The sequence below is a fragment of the Prunus avium genome, chromosome 8, assembly GCF_965620075.1.
Source record: "Prunus avium chromosome 8, drPruAviu1.hap1.1, whole genome shotgun sequence".
Classification (NCBI taxonomy): domain Eukaryota; kingdom Viridiplantae; phylum Streptophyta; class Magnoliopsida; order Rosales; family Rosaceae; genus Prunus; species Prunus avium.
This window is the reverse complement of record NC_142291.1, coordinates 27,728,004-27,752,328: the sequence shown is the minus strand read 5'-3', so window position 1 is coordinate 27,752,328 and position 24,325 is coordinate 27,728,004. Positions and strand designations below refer to the sequence as shown.

Here is a 24,325-nt window from a genome sequence, read left to right as displayed (position 1 = left end):
CGTTGAGACTGGCAACCAGTCAATACCAATAACTGTTGGGAACGACATTACCTAATTGTTTTCTTTAATGTTTTTTAGGGTGGTGATTTTCCAACTCCCCTGTTAGTACATGAAAAACCAATATGAAAACAATTTGAATAAATTAGGAATGAGGAATATCTTTCTCACGTCATCGGTTACGGTGGAAATCATACTAATACGAGGTGAATGGATTGAAATCTCTCCTAGAATTCCATGGAAATCTCTGAAATATTAGTAATCTGTTTGAATCAAATGTGTATAATCTTTGAAGAAGAATATTCACCTAGGTCACTGGTGGATCAAGGTAACTTGTTCTCCAAACTTCCATTTTGACCAATATTCCCTATACTCGATGTGTGTGTGTGTGAGAGAGAGAGAGAGAGGGGGGAGAGAGAGAGAGATTTGATATATTCCATGGTGCTTGGCTCTTTGCTGAAGAAGTTTGGTTGGTGATTATAGGCAATCTGGGATGTTAGTTATGTTATGTCCTCTTTGCTCATGAAACATGCGCGCCTTGGGTTATTTCCACCAAAATGTCCCCTTCATTTCCCTTTTTGGTAAGATCATGAACATGAATCTGAACTTTTCCTGACAAAACACTAGTACAAAAGTAGTAGGGTCAATAAAAATGTTCCCATTTGATTCTCTCCCGCACCGCATGGTAGTCTTTTTTTTTCTTTTTCCTTCTCATTGCATTGAATTTTAGAGTCTCTGTCTGTAACTGTATCAAAAACATCACCAAGCATTATTCACAGTTGATTTTGGGTAGATGTATGTATGGCATCAAGTTACTTATGCAAGTGTATGATTTCGATTCTTAGCTCAAGTTACTTGAATTGGGTGAATGATGAAGAGTCTTTATTTTGTAAGAAAAAGAAAAAAACATAAATTAGTTCAATTCATCTTCTAAAAAAGGTTAGGGTTCAAGTCTTAAATTAGTTCCAAAGATTTGTTAGCTTCAACTTTACCTATCCTAAATTTAAACATTGAAATATAAAAAAGTTATAAGTCAAGTGGTTAAAAGCATTTACTCATCCACGCGAAGCCCTAGATTTTATCTTCCAATTCAAATCTTATATCTTCCAAAAGTACAATATTTTTTTCTTTACAACGCGATATGAACTCACAAAACCGAAAAAGAACTATTAAAGAACAATTCAGGGTAAACTTTGGGCTAATTCATCACAGAAATAAGAATCTGACAAATAATGAAGACATTCAAAACTAATGCAAATTCAAAGACAACTTGTCTCACGATTAGACGCAGATGATCAACGACATACAACAAGTAATCAAGTGGCTTTATAAATAATGATACAAAAGGACAACACACTCTGTGACAATTAGTCTAGTCACTTGCCTATTAGCATATCAAGTGGCGGGAAATGTCCTCGAATATGAACCGTCGACGGAGAGAGAGATTTTTTTTTTTTTTTTTTTTTGGTCAAGGAGAGAGAGATTAAATCAGTTGAAAAATGCCTAATGACCCATTAAATATTATAAATCTTTTTACAGCTAATGATGAAACAAACGTATATCTAACTTAATTGGTTAGAATATTGTTTTTTAATCTCTATTTTCTAGTATTATTTTGGGCTTGAAATGGACAGGTGTTTGGCTCATAATGGTTAATGCAACAGCGGCCTAGAAACTTGGACTCTGATGAGTAAGTCCAGTGATCTGTCCCATAATATATTTTCTTATTAAAATTTAAATGTATTTATTTTCATTATTTTTGTTTTTGTAATTTTGCTTGTGGTGCAACTATAAATACAAGATTAGCAAGTCTTCTCGTGAGTTCTCACAAGCCAATAAAGCTAATCACTTTATTTCAAAATCAATTCACGCATTTCACTCCATTATAAAATCTGACTTCCACCTCCCGTTTTATAAAATCTCAACTCCGCTGATCACTTCCAAACCACTCCCAAAATCTCGCTACTTTATATAGTTCATTCATAGAGCTCAAAACAACACATTTTGGTCTGTTCACCTTGCCACCCTGATTTTTTTTTTTTTTGCATTTAATTCTCAAAATTTTTGGTTTTTGGCCTTCTGGGTACCTGAGATTCTACTTTTCAGGAGTATCTGTGATCTGGGATCTGGGTATCTTCAGTTTTGGCTCAAGATCCATTGCCAACTTTTCTCAGATTTAGCTGTTTTATTCTTAGAGCTCTGTTTTGGGTTTTATGGTTTTAATAGTGTAACTCCACCAATGACCTTGAATATGTCACTGACTGTAACGTAATAATAATTATCTTTGTGTGATCTATACTTTACTTGGTTGCTTTGATAATAGATCACATCTCTTACTTTACTGGGATTTGGGTTCAGTTTTGAGTGCGCATTTTCTGATCTGTTACCATTAAACTAGAATGGATTCTTGCTGTGTGACCTTGAAACCAAACACCCATTTGAGGAAACCAAGTGGTCTTTGTAATGGTGATGCTGGGTTTTGGGGGGAGAGGGTTAGAGGGAGCCTTAATAACAAGCTTTGGGACAATCAGTTGACAAAGGCTTTGAGAGCTGAGAAGAGGGCCAAGAAGGTGAAATCTGGAGTTGTTCTTTCTGTTCTTACATCAAGTAACACTGAGGCTGTGGTAAGTTAATATCCTTTTCAGTTACCAATTTCATATTTATTGAAATGAGCATTTTATCTGTGTCTATCTTATCGTCAAGTTCTGTAATTTATATGATCACTGCCATTTTTGTATGTTATTTATTTATTTTGGGCATTAATTTGTGTTTGTTGATCTAAAATTGTAAAGTTTGTCACATTTTTTTGTTATTTTCTTTACTTTATTTTTTATTTTTATGAATTCTGTTTTCTTAATTTTGTGTTCAATGTCAGGCTGTGCAAATGCCACCTATATATAGACGGAGAGTAGACCCCAAGACTGTAGCTTCAATCATTTTAGGAGGAGGCGCAGGGACTCAGCTCTTTCCTCTTACCATAAGATCAGCAACACCTGCAGTAAGATAAATTATGCTTATAGATATATTGGATTTTGCTGATTTGTTTGAGAAAAATTTGGTTGTATGATCCTTCATTAATAACCATACGCGCACATGATTCATCAAAGCTTGTGATTCAATATCGCAATTGAAGTTGTATTATGTATTGATTTGGTATGATTGCAGGTCCCAGTTGGAGGATGCTACCGTCTTATAGACATCCCAATGAGCAATTGCATCAACAGCAATATAAACAAGATTTTTGTACTGACGCAGTTTAATTCTGCTTCTCTCAATCGTCACATTGCTCGCACCTATTTTGGAAATGGTATCAACTTTGGGGAAGGATTTGTAGAGGTAAATGAATCCTTTAATGCAGATTAATACCTGTATCATTTTGTGATTGGTCTGTTATTAAATTAGTTGTAGGCTGATAATTATGTAAAGATGCTGCAAAAATCAGTTTTCAAACTGATAGTTAGTCTGATAGGGAACCTTTAGTTGTAATTAATGTTAAATGAAGTAGTTCTCACTATATAAGAAAGAATAAGAGGTCTTGTATTTAAAAGGATTTAATCATTAAAAAAAAAATCTGGTCAAATGTGTTATTTCTTTTTCAAGTTCCTTGATTATTTTGTGACTCAAAGCATACTTCAAGTGCAGGTTCTGGCAGCCACTCAAACGCCTGGGGAAGCAGGAATGAATTGGTTCCAAGGAACAGCAGATGCTGTGAGGCAATTTATATGGGTATTTGAGGTGGGTAAAGAAGTTTGCAACAATGGTATTGTTTTAAAATTAAAGAAGGGGGGAACTGATAGGAATAATGGGTCTGTATGTTGTTCTTTGATTTGCATAACTTGATTTCGGGTACAATGCACTGCATTATTTCTTGTAGGATGCCAAAAACAGGAATGTTGAGAATGTACTGATTTTGTCTGGCGATCATCTTTACCGAATGGATTATACGGACTTTGTGCAGGTATAATAATTTCCCTTCATATAGGACTTGTTTGTTGTTAAATTTTTCTTACACATTTTCTATGATATACAGAGTCACGTTGATAGAAATGCTGATATTACAATTTCATGTGCCGCAGTGGGTGACAGGTCTGTTTTTTTTTTCTTTCTCCTTTTGGCCTTTACAAGATTTCTATCGTGTACGGATTTGATCGCAGGATCATGGCTTTCTATCGTGTTAGATTTTGGTGTTGGTTTAAAACTGCTTACAAAAGTTTAAGCTGTTGTGGGGTGGGCCAACTTTTATTATATAGTGTAACAATTGCAAATTGACAAGTAATGGAACATCAATCACATAGTAGTTTCCTCTTGCACATTCTGTTTTCTTAAGCTAACTTGTGAGGCAAAAAATAAAGATTATGTCAATGATAACCCCCGACCCCAAAATCCTCGTTCTTATAATTTCCTAAATATCTCTTCTAAATACCATCTAAAGTTGAATGCATGCTTTCCAGCCGTGCGTCGGATTATGGATTGGTGAAGATAGACAGCAGAGGTAAAGTCATCCAGTTTACTGAAAAACCAAGGGGAGCTGATCTAAAAGCAATGGTAAGCAAGAAAAACCAGATATTATGCTAATCAGATTATTTTTCTCACTTTCAATGAGGTTCAAAAATAACTTTTGCATCCTGTTATTGAAATGCTCATTTGGAGGAACATAACAGACTGATGCATTTCTTCATTACTCTTTTACACTATTTTCCAAGTTCATCTTATTTAAATTCCCTGTGTCTTAACATTACCTATGTATTTAGACTTACATGATTGCATTAATGAATAATATATCTTAGACATAAGTTTTACCCTTCTTGGTTGACATTCTGCAGCAAACAGATACCACGCTTCTGGGATTGTCCCCACAAGATGCCATGAAATCCCCATATGTTGCATCAATGGGAGTTTATGTATTTAAGACAGAAATTTTGCTAAATCTTCTGAGGTGGAGATATCCAACATCAAACGACTTCGGGTCTGAAATCATTCCTGCAGCAGTGAGAGAGCACAAAGTTCAAGTAAGATAACCATTACAGTTGAAGTGTCTTCATCTATGAGATTTTCCCTATCCATAAAGGATTGAAGGAAACAGAAGAGTGAAGCCTCAACTGAAAGACCATAAAATTTGAGCCATTTGCATGAACAATTCATGATTCTTCATATTTTCTACTTACCGATTTATCTGTTTATACTCAAATATTGAAGAAAATGTCTGTATAATTTGCCTTTGCTTTTACAGGCATTTATGTTCAGAGAATACTGGGAGGACATTGGAACTATAAAGTCTTTCTATGATGCTAACTTGGCCCTCACCGAAGAGGTAGATTTCATTGTTTTTATAGGGGCAACATTTCATAATTCCATTTCCCTTCAGTTCAATTCCTTGAGGACGTCAAACATTTAGACATGGCATACACAACAGGTTCATGTCACCCTCCAAAAAAAACAAAAACAAAAACAAAATGGAAAATGAAAAAAGAACAAATGTGCCTTTCCATACTATTTTCTGGGGCACCCTGTTATTCTAGACTATAACATGCAAACACGGAGAACATATGATGAATCCCTATAATTGTGTAGAGTTCTTAAATAATGTCTTAATATCAATTCTGTGAAACAAAGAGCAACATCATTTTCTTTCCCTGATGTGTGATTAATGTCCGGGAAAATTACCTTCTCTTTTTGCAGTTCGCGAAGTTTCATTTCTATGACCCAAAGACGCCTATCTTCACCTCTCCTCGATTCTTACCACCAACCAAGATTGACAAGTGCCGGGTATGCTAATGTACTTAGGCTCATATTGGAAACTTCATTGAGGCGATCTGCTTCTCATGCATTATTTTTGTATTGCAGATTGTGGATGCAATAATATCACATGGATGTTTCTTGCGAGAATGTAGTGTCCAGCATTCAATTGTAGGTGAACGTTCACGATTGGATTATGGTGTTGAGCTGAAGGTGAATTTTCATGGTTTTCAAAGACAGAAGTTGAAAACTGGACCGGTTTGTTTACTTTCACTCTGATGACTATGTTTATTAAGTTGTTACCTCTTGCTACAGGATGCTATAATGATGGGTGCAGACTATTACCAAACTGAAACTGAAATTGCATCTCTGCTTGCGGAGGGGAAGGTCCCAGTTGGTATTGGAAGGAATACAAAGATTAGGTAATTAGACTCACAAATTGAGAAACATTTCTTAGCTTTACATGGAATGTAGAATGCCGAGGTCTCTAATCATGTCTTTATGTTTCTTCCTTGAAGGAATTGTATAATTGATAAGAATGCAAAGATAGGGAAGGATGCAGTGATCGTGAACAAAGATGTAAGCATGGCTTCCTATAGTCTAGTCTCATTTTTTTTAGGATACATTGATATTTTCATTTTAGCTTTTAACCAAACTTGACTGGGCCAACTTTTTATTGAGTGAAATATATACCATCATATTCAATCTTATGGTCGTCTATATTCTCTGGTTCTGTAGGGGGTTCGAGAAGCAGATAGGCCAGAAGAGGGATTTTACATTCGTGAGGGAATCACAATTATTCTGGAGAAGGCAACAATACAAGATGGCATGGTTATATGATGGATCTTAACATCTCAAGTACTTTTCAAGCACGGTTGAAAAATAGTGGTGGGAAAGAGACTTGCAAACGTTTGGATCTTGACGTCTCAAGTGCATTTGGCAGCTGCGGGGTATAGCTTCTGCAGCATTTTGCCTTTTTAAACTAGAAAAATCCTTCAGTACTTGTAAAAATGGAGTTTATAAGCTTATAAGAGTTCTAGAGCCACGAGATGTACAAAAATAAGCTACAGCAGCTGACCCGCCGCCGGCTGCTTTAATCCTTCGTGGAGGTGATATATCCATAAGAACCTATGAACTTTCTGTATCAATATTGATTATGAATAATGGTTGAAACATAATTGTATCTCAGAAAAAGAAAAGGCATTTTATTTAACTTTTGGACGTGTTCATCTCTGATAATGTTGGTTCAAAGAGAAGCCACCAGCAACCTATAGCAATGGAGAAGAACAGAGTTAACAGGAATCAGAGAATTCCAAATTCTAGCATAGCAGTGTTTTTTCATATTATATGGTTATCAATAGGCTATGCCTTTTGTAGTAATAATTCCAAGTTCCAAAGGTACAGTTGAAACCATTTTCTATTATAAAGCTGTCATCCTTTTAATATCCCATCCCTCATTTTCATATTGCAGTATGATAATTCTAGTTTTAACACTCCTTTTGTTCATGTATTGTTTGGAAATATTTTCCACAGTTTACTGTTGGAAAAATATATTCAAAACTATCTACAATGTCAGGGAACTCAGAAAAACAACAACCATGATCAAGGGATTTCAAAGTTTGGTTGCCAAATGATCTACCTTGGTAGTGTGGAAATGAATTCTATCATATTTGTTGGAAACAAAATCTTAGAGTTTCTTTTAGCATATGCAGCATCACTCTTAAATAAATCTCCCAGTCTTATAATTTACTGGCTTATTTCGGATCAGGAAAGAAAAAACCCTTCTCTTTAACAATGTGTACAGGTTTATATCAAAGAAGGAAGTTACCAGCCACACAACAAACAAAAAAAAAAAAAAAGAGTTTGTAGTTCAAGTGGTTAAAAGCATTTATTTCTTCATCCGAGGTTTTAGATTCGATCCCCACTCCCTAAATAACGCTTGTATCAAAAAGAGAAAAATAAATAGTAAAGATGAAAATTGAAGGGAGAAAATCGTACCACAAAACTGAGTCTTAGAACGCCACATGGGAATACAAACTAACACTTGGAAGGTTTGCACTTTTGACATCTGTCTTTGGGGCAGAGGAACTCAAAAACAGATCACGCAAATACAAGAGAGACAGAAAGGGAACCTCAAAAACAGTTTGACATCCAATCCAACTTCTAACTCAGACAAAAGAAGAAGATGCAGCAAATAAAGGATGTCATGAAAAAATCAGAAGGTGGAGTGGCACAGAAGAAAGAGAGCCTTGTTTCCAACCTTAAAACTCAAGAAAACAACCAAGAAATTGATTCAGGCTCTGCCCTCCAACTCTTTCTTGATAACATCCTCATCAGTTCTATCCCTGGCATCAAAAACTCACCCGGTAAGCATCATATAATTTCCAATGTTCCATTATCTCTGTTTTTGGTTTGTTTTTTGAATTTGGTTGCTTTAAAATTCCATTATGAAAATGATGTTTTTTAATTTTTTCCTTCATAAAATGGATGCAATGCAAAGTTTTGGAATTGAAAACTGGGGATAGTGTAAGAGATGCCATTCATTTGATGCACGAGAAGAATGTGTCTGGTGCACCAATTACTGACAATACCAAAGGAAGCTTTTCGGATCCTTATATTGGTTTCATTGATTTTGCAAGTATTGTTCTTTGGTTTTTTGAGGTAAGGATGTTCATTTTTGTAGATTTTAACGTTTTAAAAGCTACCCCAGATGAACATTTGTGTAGTGTTATTTACACAACTATATATATAACAAATGCTTCTCACGGAAATTTTATTTCGAGGAATGTGAGAATCGCAGAAGAGACACTGGAGCTGAAGAAATTGGCAACTATGGTGTTTTTGACATGCTTGAACACCATCCTCACATTGGCCAAACCAAGGTTTTTATTTTTTATATTTTGCCCTTTTAGTTCTTTTTTATTTTATTTAATATGGTAAGTAGACATAGAAGATAGAACAATTCAATATAAGCCAAAAAGTCCATTTAGAGAAATACAAGTCCATAACACTCAACATCTTCACTTCATTATATTAGCCCTTTAACTTTTCTTTCAACTGAAAAGTTTTATGTTTAACAATGTTGATGCCAAGCATGTTGAGCAACCTGTTCTTTCAATTTTCTTGTGGCTGAGACTGAGATTTCACCCCACTGAGCTACAGAACCAGTTAGTCCTCTTGAAGCATAACATACTTTACCAAGCAAATGAATTCCAATTTTCTTCTGCCCTCCTCTTGTTGCTTACGTTTTCTTCTCGCCTTGTCCTAAACTTCAATAAATGGGTTATGTAAACAATATGACTAATGAGCCTACGGCTACAGATGACAGGGTGTTGTAGTAATTTGACAGCATGAGCTCAAATGTCATTTTTCACCAGTATTTTATACACACGCACCGACGGGCGTAGAGACACACGATATTATTCGGAGTCTTTCTTGATGACATGCAGAGATATTTGTGTTGCAATTTCGTTGGCCATGTTATTAAAATGCCAACCATGTTATAACTTAAAATTCTATCCCTTTGTTGTATTTTAGAACCTTGAGTACTACTTTAATGCAGATTGTTAAATCTTTGTTTCGTTATGAGCACTTCTGTTTAATTCTGATAGATTGGCGAGCTGGCTAAGTCGTTTCTATGGAATTCGTATTTCCCTGTACACTTGGATGAGACACTCTTCCATGTTCTGCTGCTACTTTCAAAGCATCGGCTGCAAGTTGTGCCTGTCATAGAGAGAACCAGTTCTAAGCTCATTGGTTTTATTTCACAGGTATATTTATCTCCAAATTCTACTTCATAAATGGTACTTTTGAGAAGCAAATATGGCCATTAGCAGCAGGCCAAAATGAGAATCTGTAAAAGTAACAAGAAATTGAGATGATCTTCGGCAGTTTTTGTTTAAAGCTTACAAAACAACACTAAGCTTAAATTCTTGATTATCTATTATGCGTTGATAGCATGGAGTACTTCTTCTGCTGCTTCAATCAAGTGGTTTAGACTGGTTTGATAGCATTGCTGACAAGCCTTTATCAGAGTTCCGGTATGTCAACCCGTAAACTGTTCTTTTCTTTTCTTCATCTTTTCTTTTGGGGATAAATCAAGCTATAAGAGTAGTTTACAATTGAATAGTAAATTCTCATTTAGTTTGGAATTGCATCTCTACGGATGTTTCAATACAGGTTTGGTAATGAAGAGCATGTTGTACATGTATATGGAGACCAAAGCATGGCAGAAGCTCTTCATGTTCTATGGAAAAGCCAAAATGGTGCAGTTGCTGTCACAGATAGGAAAAGTAAGAGGGTCATTGGTAGCATAAGGAAATGCGATATCTACCTCCTTCTAGAGAATCTACCTTGCAATATAAAGTAAGTTACATCCATTTTTTCGTTCTCCCTTCTATGTTTTGTTTTGTAACATATATTTTTCGTTTTATTTTTCGCTATTGTTTTTTAATAAAAGAGAGACAAGGAGGAGAGAGGAGGTCCCCAACTCCCCAAATTCAAACTGATTGCCGACTATCTCCAACTTAAGCATGTTGTGGAGTTCAGATATTGAATTTTATCTCAAAAGTTTTATATGCAATGAGATATGCTACTTAAAATTTCCAATGTCAAACAGCCATTTATCCAATATGCTACTAATTAATGAACAATTCCTAACTTCGCCGTTCTGTTCTCCCCTCTTCTTCTAGTTGACAAAGAAAAACAGAAAACAGAACAGAGATATGCTTCTAAAACGAAAAGAGATATGCATCTAAAGGAGTTGTTAGTTTCTCATGTCCACTTCAGTGTAGCATTTGATCTGCAAATTATATATATAGGCACACATAAATGTCCAGACCCTTGCCAGTTATATCTTAATAACAGCGTGAACTCAAGATAATGGGCTTGTTTGGTGCCTAGGATTGGATTGGATTGGATTGGATAACTCACTGGAGCTAAGGCATGTTAAAGGAAGAAAAGAAGAAATTTTGACTTAAGATATGTAATATTACATGTTTAATTTGATGTTTAATCATATAACTGCAGAAGTCTAACTGTGGAGGAGTTCATTCACATGGAGAATGATCATCATAAAACAGGCTCTGATCCAACAATTGAAAGAGACATTGGGGCTCTTCTCTCAGCTGGCTTCCTGCGCCTCAAAAACAACTTCGCGCCAAGAATGGACTCACCGGTCACCAACAAGAAAACCGAAACACTGAAGCAAGCCATGAGAAACATGGCAGACACAAAAAGCAGTTTCAGCTTCTTGGTTGATGAATCAAATCATGCCACAGGGATGCTCACATTGAGAGATATGATCATCCACTTTGCTCCACCATGTATAGATTCAAGCATCCATGGTTGTGGGTTCTTTGAATCTGCTCTGGAGCAGACTGGTTGCCATGTTAAAAATGGAACCATAATCTCTGATAATTGATTGATTTGAGAGTGTTTCTAATGTTAATCTAAACCCAATATTTTTGCTCCAAAATTGAAAAAAAAACCCAATATGCTAACTTAGGCTCTGCATTATTTCTTAGCTTTTGGAACATTGTGACAGCCTATCAGTGTACTATTCTACACTGCAACCATGGGTGCAGGAACACGTGATATGCTTGACGTCTAGGACCAGTATCACATCTCTGAATGGCATTATCTGGTTCCTCTGCTTCTACTTTCTCTTTTCATTGCTTTGGAATTTAGAGCTTTTATCTGTTGTCAAATTTCCAGCTGAATATATGGTGTAGTTCGTGGATCATTACATGCATGTATCCCATAATAGTCTGCTTATGTTTTCTGTGCTGATATTTTTTTTGTGTCTAAGGCTACGTAGTCTGAGATTTTGAGTTAAGCGGGGATATAGATCCTCCACTTGGATTTTCTCTGTTAAGATCTGTTCAATGTTAACAGTATTGTTGCTGAGGTGTGCAGAATGAGCTGGAGTGGTCACGTGCTTCTCATTGTATAACACGTGAATGTTAGTTAGGTTACTTTGAGGAGAAGAAAGTCAGTTAGCTATATAAAGTCTAGCTTAAGCTCTACTTAAGTTTAGTGAAGATTGTAACAGATTTTTCATAACACACACACACTCTCTCTTTCTCTCTCTCTCTCTCTCTAAAACCAAAACCTAACTTTCTTTTCCCCATGGTATCAGAGTGGGTTAGCTCACGTGTGAAAGTCTAACAGCCACATGTGCTCCACACCACCCAATATGTGTTGTTCACGTGCTAGGCTTGAAAATTCGCCACACGTGCGGGGGCGTGTGAGAATGTGAAGGTAAAAAGTCCTACATTGGAAAGTTGAGAAATCTAGCAAGGGCTTATAAGGAGTTGAGCTACTCCCTCCATTGCCAATTGGTTTTAGGGTGGAACCTCAACTTCTTTCATAGTATCAGAGCGGGTTAGCCCACGTGTGAAAGTCCAACGGCCACACGTGCTTCACGTCACCCAATATATGTTGTCCACGTGCTAGGCTTGAAAATTTGCCACACGTGCGGGGGCGTGTGTTGCATTCCTAAAAGGACACAAATTAATGTGCAAACAACCAATTAAAAATACCCGCAAGTGCACGAATCTATCGAAGTATAGATTATGTAAGTACGAGGTCGATCCCACGAAGAACTTGTCGGTTTCCTATAAGTTCTAATTCGAGTACAAAGAGAACACTTAATTAACACACCACAAATGCACAAATGAAAGAGGGAAACTAGAAATGAGTAAAGAAGTGTAAAAGAAATGAAACAACACAAGAAAACTAAAGAAAAACACAAACAGCACTTTTTATCACCCTTTTATCACCTATGAACAGTGCTAAAGCGACCGGTCGTGAGGCAAAAGCGACCGGTCTTTTTTGGGCAGAGTCGAAACTCAAATTTTGACGTGAAAAGCGACCGGTCGTCAGGTAAAAGCGACCGGTCGTTTTTGGGCATATTCATTTTCTCTGTTTTTCAGTTTCGACCTCTGTCTAGTGTTTTGCCTATAACTTTCCAACCGTTTATCCAAATTTCACGTTCTTTATACGGTTGGATTCAGCACAGAAAATTCAAGAACACAACGCGGACCAAAAGTCCAAAACAATTACAGAAATAAATAAAATTCAGTAACAAAGACACGTAACGTGTCAAACACGCAACTCACACACACATTGGGGGGGGGGGGGGGGTTTGATTTGTTTGAAGTGACCTATTTCTATTGCATGAAAGTAAATGGACTTTAAAATTGAATAAGAAAGGCAGAGATGAATTATCAAAGAGTGGAATCAAGATGTAACAAACACTAGGGTTTCGGAATCCACCCTAAACAATTCTACCAATGTTCATGGATACTCAAGTGATGAACTCTAAACGTGTTGTTGAAGATGTTCGCAATCAAGACCAGTACGAGTGGCTCAAGACGCATTGATTCTCTCTAATGTACGTAAAGTGCAGTACGAGTGCTACAATACTTGTGCCTTCCCTATAATCGAATCTAGGTGTGCTTAGTACTTTGATTCAATTACAAGAAAAACCCATTAAGTTCAAAGAGAATATGAACATCACAAGAACCCTAATAGCATAGTGTTTACATTAGGTATTCAAGAAACCAATTCACATGGATGATTCTTACTTCATCCATTTATTGCTTAGGATAACATGAAGATACACATAATCCCAACAATCTCAAGAAACATGCTTTCAAAGGTGATCAATCAAAGAAGAACATACATCAAGGATAGATTAATTTGGTGAATTGGAATTCATCAACAATATCTAGAAATTCATACACTCAAGCATCAAAACAATAAGGTAATCATGTTTAGGGCTTCAACCTAAGCCCTAGCTATGGAGTTTAGTTCCTCATAATCATTTCAAACACAAATTCGAAATATAACTAGAAAGAGTTTACAGATTTGGAAATGATGAAAGCTTGAAGTCTTCAATGGTGGAAGTCTTCCCCCTTCTTCCTGCGGCTGCACCTCCTTCTCCTTCCTTAGCTTTTAGCTCTCCAAGCTGCTCCTGGTGTAGAATGATGTAATGAATCCCATACCCCCGTTTAAAAACCTCTCCAAAATCAGATTGCACTTCCCTTTTGCCTCCCTCTCTCCTCCTTTCCAGCTTTGCTTTTAGTATTATATTTCCAAAATCTTCACCCATCATCCTTTGTCTCATTTGTCATGATGAAGCCTTGACTTCACAAAGATGCCAAATGCTTCAGAATATATCTCTTTTACAAAGGTAATTCCTTGTTACCAAGAGTTATGGTAACAAGAAATTAAGATGACACAAAGGAGGTGAAAGCTGGCCAAAATCGGATTTCCAGAGCTGTGGTGACATTCTGGATTGGTTGGATAGGCAATACTTGTCCAATGGAGCTCAAATTTGGATATGTTGTAGTTAACATCCATTGGAACAAGTCTCATGAAGATCATGACCTCATCCGAGCACCAGAGCATGCTGATCCCAGGCCAAGAAGTTGACCTACGAAAATGAACAAAAACAAAGTTTATAACCAATAATGCACTTTTAGCTCATTTTCATTCCAACCAAGGTAAAATCTAAGAAAACACAAAAAGGAAGTAAAAAGCTATAAAATGTCAAGAACTAACTCAAAATAGTGGGTGAATAACATGAAAAATCATGTGTAAAAATGAACCGAACAGCGTGTGAGAATGTGAAGGTAAAAAGTCCCACATTGGAAAGTTGAGAAACCTAACAAGGGCTTATAAGGAGTTGAATTACTCCCTCCATTGTCAATTGGTTTTGGGGTGGAATCCCAACTTCTTTCACTAAACTCTTATAATAAGCTGTCGCTTAAAAAAAAAAAACCAAACAAACAGAAATAAACAATGTTACAAAATTGACACATTACATTTACTAGTAAAATAAAAAATAAGAAAAAAAATCATTTTCACACAACTTTTTTTTCTTCTTCTTCTGTTGTCCTCTATTTGGTCGAAGGACAAACTTTTAGCACTAGAGGTGATAGTGTGTTGGGTCAATAATAATGATGTGGCAAATCTTATATGCAACGTCAAGTACATTCTAGATAAGTCTGATAAACGCTAAGACGACACCAACACAGAGAAATATATTCCACCTTTCAAGTACCACAAACATTTTCAACCTCAATTTGAAACATCAATTTCATAGTATGAACCCACCACAACATTTCAATCTCAATTGTGACCACCAATTTCAAAGTTTGAATTGACACACCTGCCTACCTTTCTATTTTGTGGAGCTATCAAATAGCCTACTCGACTCTCTGTCTATTGTACTACCAGATGGATTGATGAAGAATATTAATGGAAGGATCTCTAACATGAGCTTATCTGTTGGGCACCTTTGTAGCAATGGGTGTGAATCCTGATCTGATTATGATATGATTTACTTGCCCAATTATGTGTATTTATTGACTTGATTCTTGTATATTCTCCTTGTAAATCAATGTATTGTTTCTTACCTAGAATAGGCGATACTTTGTGTAATCACCAAGTAAAGGCTCTATATATTTTTCCTATATTGTTTATCAATTAAAATCATCAAAGATGTTTAAAAACCTTTCATGGTATCAAGAGCTTGAGACTTACTGTATTCAATCCATCGTCTATTTTGCCGCTTTTTTTCCTCGACCCCATGGCTTCATCCTCTACTCTTGACCTTCCTAGCATCATTCACGTTATCTCTGTTCGCCTCGAATGTGATAACTATCCGACCTGGCTTGCTCAGATTGTTCCCGTTCTTCGCAACCGCCGCTTGCTCTCCTATGTCAATGGTAGTTGCCCAAGTCCCTCTCCCACCATTCCAGACCCCAAGGCCCAGCAAAGTGATTCTTCTCCTCTGTCTCTCATCCCCAACCCTGAATATGATGACTTGGTTCAGAAAGATCAGCTTGTTCTCTCTCTCATAAATGGTTCTCTCCACAATAAGGTTCTTATTAATGTTGCTACCAAAACCACCGCATGTGACACTTGGGTGGCGCTTGAAACTCATTTCGCTTCTTCGAAATCAAAATCGCCTTCTTCATCTTCGCAGCGACTTGCTTCGCACAACCCCGCGGTGACTCTTCCATCACTGATTTTTTTTGATCATATTCACTCTATTACAAATAACTTGGCTTTGGCAGGTGCCCCAGTTAATGAATTTAATCTTCTTGTTGTGGTTATGAATATTGTTGGTCCGATTTATGAGAATACGGTTGCCGTTGCTCAAGCTCGTGAGACACTCATCGGTATGCCTGACCTTAAAGCCCTTCTCTTATCAGCAGAACGACGTCTTCAGGCTTCATCTTCTCTGGACATCTCTTCTGGTGCGACGACCATGGTGGCTTCCAGTAGCGGTCACAGTGGCCATGGTAGGCGTGGCTTTGGTGATCGCACTGGCTTCGCTGGCCGTGCTCCGGATCGTCGCACATCACTCTCTGCTCCTCGTTTTGGTTCTTCTCTAGGTTCTAGGTCTTATAGCTTATTTCGTTCTCCTTCTTCACAGCCATGTTATCACCACAATTTTGATCAAGGTGTTCTTGGGCCTCCTCCCTCTGGCCTTAATACCTCCTCTTTTGGGTCCAATTCTCCCTCCCCCCGTGGGCCTTTGCAATGTTACAATTGTCGTGGTTATGGCCACGTTGTCGTTGTCTGCCCTTTCAAGGCTACTTTTGTGCCTGCTCCTTCTACTCTTTTTCAAGGCATGACCGCTCACCATCTATCCCATGGTGGCACACAACAATGGGTTGCTGATATCAGGGCTAACACCTATATCACCAATGAATTAAGCCATCTATCCTTTGCTAGAAAGTATCATGGTTCTGATAATGTTGGAGGTGTGCTTGGTGGAACATGTTTGCCTATTACTCATATTGGTCACTCTCGTATCTCTCACCTTAACTCCTCATTTTCTCTTAATAATATTCTTCACTGTCCTAATGCCTCTTTTCCACTTTTATCTGTTCATGAATTTGCTACTGACAACAATTGTTTCTTCACTTTTTTCTTTGACTGATATTTTATCCAGTATCTGGCGATGGGGAAGATTATTTTCCGGGGCAAGAGTAGCAAAGGCCTATATCCGTTTTCCTTCTCATTGAATGAGTCATTTCAAATTTGGCATGATCTTGTTGCTTGGCTAGGTGTTCATGTCCACCGCTCTTTGTGGCGCTCTCGTCTCGGTCATCCTACTTCGTCTACATTACAATTTTTGTTTTCTCATAATAAATTGCTGTCTTCTAGCTCTCAGTGTAGTTCTTTTTTGTTTGCCAGTCCTGTCCATTGGGTAAAAGTGTTAAGTTACCCTTTAGTCCATCTGTTTTTGTTTCTACCTTACCGCTTGAACTTATTCGCTTGGGTGTGTGGAGTTCTTCAAATAAATCAATTTCTGGTTTTCCTTATTATGTTCTCTTTGTTGATGATTTTTCCCGTTATTCTTAGATTTACCCAATGAAGTTAAAATATGAAGTATTCTCTCATTTTGTTAAATCAAGGCATTGGTTGAAAATATGTTCTCTACTAAAATTAAGGCTTTTCAATCTGATGACGGTGGGGAATACACTAGTCATTTATTTATCTTATCATGGCATTCATCACTGTCTCTCTTGTCTTCATCGCCCTGAGCAAATGGCTTAGCTGAACACAAGCACCGTCACATTGTCGACACAGGGCTCACTCTTTTGGCCCATGCCTCTATGCCCCATTCGTATTGGGCTGAGGCTATGCATACCATTGTCTATCTAATTAATCGTCTCCCTTATAAGTTTCTTCATCATAAATCACATTATGAAATCTTATTTTAAATTTTTTTGGGTGTGCTTGTTTTCCCTTCTTACGCCAATATAATTCTAATAAATTGCAATTTCGGTCTTCTAAGTATGTGTTTTTAGGCTATTCTTTAAATCATCAAGGTTATCGTTGTTTAGATCTTTCTCCTCACTGTGTATTTTTATCTCGCCATGTCTTGTTTGATGAACTTTCTTTTCCTTTTCACAAGGCCTCCGCTGCTCTTGCTCCCGATAGTTATCTGTCGTCACCAACTGACCTGCCTCTCCTTCTCCTTGGCCCTAATTTGTCCTCTAGTAGCTTTGTCTCCTCCAGCCCCACTCATACGATGCCCCAGGACTTTCCCAGTTCCAGCATCTGTCCCGTTCACCTCCCACGACCTTCATCCTTCTAGCCCTGCACTAACCCGTGCCGTGTGTGCTCATCCTCTGAGTTCACCACCTGTGTCGCCCCTTGTCCCTCCAGGCCTACCCTCTCCTCCCCTCCTTGCGAGCCCGCCGGTCAGCCTGCCTGCACTATCTTCTTCTCGTTTTTCTCAAACGTATTTTAGAGACTCGCATAGCAAAATTGTCTTTCCGTTTGCCATCCCTGTTTCATTAAGTACATTTTCTCGTCATTCTTCTGATATCCAATACTCATTCAATGGCTACTCGTGCTAAAACCAGTGTCCGTAAACCTAATCCTAAGTATGCGCATCATGCATTGGTTTTTACTGATGATACTGTTGAGCCTACATCTTTTTCACAGGCTAATAAGCTTATGGAGTGGCGTATTGCCATGGCAGATGAGTTTAATGCTCTTCTTCGTGCTGGGACTTGGAATTTAGTCCCTCGTACTCCCGCTATGAATGTGTTGTTGAACAAATGGGTTTTTCGAGTCAAGCGGAATTCTGATGGCACTATTCAGCGTTATAAGGCTCGCTTGGTGGCCAATGGTTTTCATCAGCAGCTGGGCCTTGACTACGGTGAAACCTTTAGTCATGTTGTTAATCATTCTACTCTTCGCCTTATCTTAGCTCTTTCTGTGCAGTTTAGTTGGCCTATTCGTCAGTTGGATGTTCAGAATGTCTTTTTACATGGCTATCTTGATGAGGAGGTTTATATGCGCCAACCCGTTGGCTTTGTTGATCCCACATATCCCGATCATGTCTGCCGCTTATGTCGATCTCTTTATGGTCTTAAGCAGGCCCCTCACGCTCGGTTCCATTGTTTCTCTTCTCATCTGTTTCAGTTGGGTTTTATTGCCACTAAGTTCGATTTATCTCTCTTTGTGTACATTCACGGCTCTATTCACATTTATTTGCTGATTCATGTGGATGATATTCTTGTCACTAGCTCCAATCCTTCTCGCATTGCCACACTTTTCTCTGATTTGGGCTGTCAGTTCTCTATGAAGGATCTTGGCCCCCCAACTATTTCTTGGGCATGGAGCTTGTTCATACTCCATCTGGTCTCTCTCTTACTCAGACTAAGTATGTCGTCAACCTTCTCAAGCGTGTTAACATGCATGAAGCTAAACCTGTTCTTACCCCATCTGTTAGTGGTCATCGTCTTAGCATTTCTGATGGGGATCCTCTTCTTGATCCCACCGAGTACTGACCATTAGGGCTCTTCAGTACTTAACTTTCACTCGTACAGACATTGCCTTTGCTGTTAATCAGGTGTGTCAATTTATGCATCAACCCACTATGGTTCACTGGCCCGCTACCAAACGCATCCTTCATTATTTGAATGGCAAGCTCACTCATGGGTTATTCTATTCACCTAACACTCTTTCTTAGTGCTTACTCTGATAAAACTGCTTAGCATCTCGGTAGGAGTGATGATAAAACTGCTCATTAAACATACGCTGAAAATTCGCCCAAGTAATGATATTAAGATTAGGATAACTCCTTTGAACTGTTTCCCACCAATGGTAGGCATTTCGCTTCAAGAGGAAGGTAGCCAAACGAACTCGGTCTTCATTTGGTCACCTCATGACATCAAAAACTCTTACTAAGTCCGTCAACCAGCTTCCGGCTTATGCCGGGTCAACATTGCCTAAGAAGTCACTTGCTCCCAATTTCTTGACTCTCTTGATGTCTAAGGTTTCAATGTGATGTCTTCCTTGTAGGATTGTGGCAATAGTTATGGTAAATTGGTCTAGCACCAGTTGTAGGTTGGGCTCAAACTTGCTTGTGCTCTCACGATTAGGTGAAGGTGGTGGGGGTGAATCTGGCTCACCATCCCCCTGAGGACGAATCCTCCGTCTCCCACGTCTAGGAGGCATGATTCTATTAAGAAGGAAACAGAAGGTAATTAGTTTCAAGAATGCACGGAAGCGCAAAGTCCAAAGGAAATGAACCTAATGCTCTGATACCAAGTTGACAGGACCCGACCCGAATTTTCCCTCGGAACTCGTGTCGAATCCTGTTACATATTTCGGCACCCGAACGATGATGGACCCACTACTAACTTTCCACCTCTCACCCGCACTTTTAAGAAAAATAGGTCAAGACTTTTACAGAAATTTCGACAGTCTCCCCTGTAAAATGGACTTTTCCCAAATTAATATCTGCAAATAATGACAATCTAATAATCCACACTAGCAGCACACACAAGATAAGGCACACACAAATTTTACATGGCCTCCGGCCTCAAATTCAGTCATAAGTGGGAAATATCAGAGCAACTATTGGTGTTAAATTTACAAAATTAGTTTCCAAATAAACAACGAAAACGGAAAATAAAGTTTCCTACTAGGTAGAACTACAAGGACTTCACCGACGCTAGAGTAGCTTACGTGGTCGTCCGAACTCTGAGCTATCTACTTCCTAGGGGCGCAAAACAGTAAAAGCGTGAGTGGACAAAAAAAAAGTTTTTCTTAAAACTAATTATACAGAACATACTAACCCCTCTATTTTCGTAAACCTTTGAAAACTTACCAAAACACAAGCAAATTTACGTACAGGAACAAAATATAATAAATACACATGTAGGTAAAACAATCTTGGGATTAACTGGAAAGTAAAGTTTCAATTAATACAATCTGGTATTTCAAACAACATTTAAATCCAAAATATTGAGTAACTCAAAAATATAATTCAACAAAATCAAGTTTCGAACCATTCTTTGAATTCAATAAATCAAGCAAGCTCAAAATACAATTCAATCGAAATCCAGTCTCAATCCAATTCATACAAAACTCTCCACCCAAGTATACCTATGGGGAAAATTGGCCAACCTATGTAATATATCGGCAGGGTGGCAGGGAAAAATCATGGGGAAAATCATTGGCCGGACACTCGTATTTGTGATATGAGTACATGCAATACACTGAGGGCAACCAGGGAATGGGAAAATTGGTCAACCACCTGTGTAGACAATCGAGTAGTGGAGGGGGAAAATCTTGGCTGGACACCTACAGAGTAATCTTTATGTAGGTACATGCAATTCACTGGCTGAACACTTGCGTAGTCAACATAGGTACATGCAATATACTCTGGCCGGACACCTACAGAGTAGTCTCTATCTAGGTACATGCAATCCAAGTCATGTGGACCGATTCTACCAAAGGCAACCGATTCACTTTTCCGAAGGCAACTGTTATATTCTTTTTCACAAGCAACAATTATACATTTCCAAAGGCAACCGGGTTTGGGTACCTAGGGTGGGTTTGAAATCCACTTATTGACACTTAAACATAAAAAGTCCATTTTTTCACAAATCCCTTTTTCCAAAACTCTTTCCCAAATCCTTTCTCGGTTTTCTCAAACAATACACCAATCTTTCAAAACCAATTTTTAAACCGTTAATAAATCCCAAATTTCACTATCTTGATTCAAACCATTTATAATTCTTTCCAAATCGTTCTCAAATTGAATCCGAAACATTAAACCACAATTAAATAATTTCTAAACATTTAATATCAACCTCAAATACTAAACCATAATTAAACCATTTTCAACCAAAACCGAATGCTCATAAAGTAAACACCATAAACAATTCATTCATAAAAAATTTCATAAAACCATCGTAGCAAGAAAAATCATTTATTAAACAAATGTCCACTCACATACGGTGCAAAGCATAATTAACTCTCCGCGGTTTCGTCCGGAGTAATTCGTTGCGCATGATTCGATGAAAATCGTAGTCGGAATCGTCGGAAATGAAGTTGAAAAAACCAGAGTTTCCTTGCCTTTCTTCGAGCTCTCGTCGGCGCTGGAGCATCTGGGCTGGTCAGAGAAGGTGGGGGAATAGGGGAATGAGACCAGGCCGGTTCGTTTGGGGTTGGTCTCGTGGCCTGAGCTGGTCGGTCGACGGAGTTAGCCGGCCAAATAGTGGCCGGCTCGTACAGACGCGAGGGGAGGAGAGAGAAAGCTGAGGGAGAAAATGATTGTGCGTGTGGGTCCCCCCAGATTTAACTGTTTTAAAATAATTTTTCAAATGACCAAAACACCCTTTTTCGTTTCTAGACCTCGGAATTGAGCGTGCCACCAGTCTACAGACTCGTTTTGACGAGCCCGACGCAACGGTGCAAGTCAATTCCCCAAATTCTTTCTAGAACAAAAAGTGACTAGAATACCCTTAACTCCAAGGGCAAAAATTGTAAATTCCACAACTTAACTAAATACTAATTAATTTGGGTCAGGATGTTACATTGGAGATTAAAATTGAGAATGCAAGTCGAAGGTAACATGTGCTAAGTTATGATCTAATTTTGGAATATATTGTGGGCGCACACACACGCAACCTTCAACCCATGCATTGTACTAAATAAAATATAACATATAATGTATGATTCTACTACTAATATAACCGAGTTCTTTTGTGATAAGATTTCACACCTACTGGGCTTTGTACGTAGGTGGTTAAGTTTTTTTTTTTAGAGGAAGCAAAATTCTATTGAACCAATGAAACAGTTACAGGACCGATATGCAAAGAGTGACCTCGTTAAACCTTCCCAGAGAAAACCTAGTGGGACAAAACTCCGGGGTAGGAAAAAGTAGCACACATACCATTACAAAGAGTTAAAACAAAGAGAACTTATTCTAAGGATGATTGTCCGTTACACAATCCATGAGCCACGAAGGGCCAACTTCCAACGAGTATGAAAAATCTTGAATAAGAAGACTAAACTGAGCAAGTCAATGAGAAGCCTTTTAGCCTGATGAGGAATATAACGAACAGTAGCTTGGAGACTCACCACCCGCGACTGTTGAATTTCAAACACCAGGCAACCCTCCACCGCAAAACATTCCTCTTCCATAGTCATCATGTGAACTGCATTTAGACAATCTGATTCCAAAACCACAGGAACAAAGGAAGAATTAATAGCAAAGTTTATGTTACATCCAGGATTGCTCCGCCGTAGCACGATATTGTCCGCTTTGGGCCCCTCTCTCTACCCTCACAGTTTTGTTTCTGGGAACTCACGAGCAACTTCCAGTGGGTCACGTATCCTGGGATTTTGCTCTAGCCCTAACTTGCTTAACTTCGGAGTTCCTATGAATCCGAAGCCAGTGAGCTCCCAAAAGGCCTTGTGCTAGATGGAGGTGGGCATGTACATATAAGGCACATCACCCCCTCTCCATTGGTCGATGTGGAATGTTACAATCCACCCCCCTTAGGGGCTCGACGTCCTCGTCGGCAAACTCGCACCACACGGCAGAGTGGCTCTAATACCAAATTGTCACATCCCTGGATTGGCTCCGCCGTAGCACGATATTGTCCGCTTTGGGCCCCCCTCTCTACCCTCACGGTTTTGTTTCTGGGAACTCATGAGCAACTTCCCAGTGGGTCACCCATCCTGGGATTGCTCTAGCCCCAACTCGCTTAACTTCGGAGTTCCCATGACTCCGAAGCCAGTGAGCTCCCAAAAGGCCTCGTGCTAGATGGAGGTGGGCATGTACATATAAGGCACATCACCCCCTCTCCGTTGGTCGATGTGGGATGTTACAGTTTAAACCCATCTTCATAGCATATAGTTATGTAGCAAGAGCATACACCATATTAGGAGCCTGCATTACCACAGCCCCTGCGAAGTCAGAGTTACAATCACGAATAATGATACCAATCCTTTTGGACCCTTCATTCAAATCTACTGCAACATCCACATTTAATTTGAAAGAACCAGACTGCAACGACTGCCAACAAATATCTTGAATCGGTAAAGAAGATCACATATGATGTGACCCAACTTCATATTTAATCTCCTCATCATAGTTCCTAGCACGAGCAATTAACATGCGTGTTGGCAAAGGATCATAACGAAAAAGTGTACTATTCCAACGGAGCAATTTTCACGTAGGTAGTTAAGTTGGGGACACTATTGGTATTGCTAGTAGTGGGTCACTAGCTTGCCTCTCTAAAATTTAACATGGTATTAGAGCGGGTTGATTGACTTGGCCTGAATTACTGGGCTTTTACCCTTACCCCTTACCCAACACGCGGTATTTTGGGCTTGATTAATTAACTCCGATGTGGAATTGGCTCCATGTGAGGGGGCGTGTTGAAGAATATAAAGTCCCACATCGGAAACTTGATTAAGGGCTCATTTGGGAGTGATTCTAGATTGACCATAATCACTTTTGGGGAGAAGGTACTCCCACATGCTTATCCATATAATCACTTTAAGTGATTCTCATGAGAAGCACCTACCCGTTCTCATGCCCTTTTTTATCCTTCATACTCGACCCATCAAGGTCGAATCCTCATAAAGACCCTTACCCACAGAAAAAATTGTCGTCCCTAGTCATAGATCACAAGTTAAAATCCAAGTTTGCTTGTTTTTGACTTTACACCGCATTATTGTTGGTGGTACACAAGATGAAACTTGTACCATTAAACTCACATTCTTACCCTACACAAGCCGACACTAGGCT

The 24,325-nt window shown here is 38.5% G+C and overlaps 3 protein-coding genes across 3 annotated transcripts; all 3 read left to right on the top strand.

Moving 5' to 3' along the window:
* The first annotated feature begins 1,815 nt into the window (after positions 1-1,815).
* Positions 1,816-6,946, top strand: LOC110768823 (glucose-1-phosphate adenylyltransferase large subunit 1). The gene is made up of 14 exons (XM_021972682.2): positions 1,816-2,621; positions 2,873-2,995; positions 3,163-3,333; positions 3,640-3,732; positions 3,872-3,955; positions 4,028-4,083; positions 4,449-4,542; positions 4,821-5,006; positions 5,228-5,308; positions 5,677-5,763; positions 5,842-5,946; positions 6,049-6,155; positions 6,252-6,312; positions 6,472-6,946. Exons 1-14 carry the CDS (start codon positions 2,397-2,399, stop codon positions 6,571-6,573), a joined length of 1,575 nt encoding a protein of 524 aa, XP_021828374.1. The 5' UTR covers positions 1,816-2,396; the 3' UTR covers positions 6,574-6,946.
* An 860-nt stretch (positions 6,947-7,806) lies between these two features.
* On the top strand, positions 7,807-11,739 carry LOC110768826 (SNF1-related protein kinase regulatory subunit gamma-1-like). The gene is made up of 7 exons (XM_021972684.2): positions 7,807-8,099; positions 8,234-8,394; positions 8,517-8,615; positions 9,345-9,503; positions 9,691-9,773; positions 9,913-10,098; positions 10,762-11,739. Exons 1-7 carry the CDS (start codon positions 7,919-7,921, stop codon positions 11,153-11,155), a joined length of 1,263 nt encoding a protein of 420 aa, XP_021828376.1. The 5' UTR covers positions 7,807-7,918; the 3' UTR covers positions 11,156-11,739.
* Positions 11,740-15,331: 3,592 nt separating this feature from the next.
* Positions 15,332-16,693, top strand: LOC110768822 (uncharacterized). The gene has a single exon (XM_021972681.1). The coding sequence runs from the start codon at positions 15,332-15,334 to the stop codon at positions 16,691-16,693; it is 1,362 nt and encodes a 453-aa protein (XP_021828373.1).
* Positions 16,694-24,325: the final 7,632 nt, after the last annotated feature.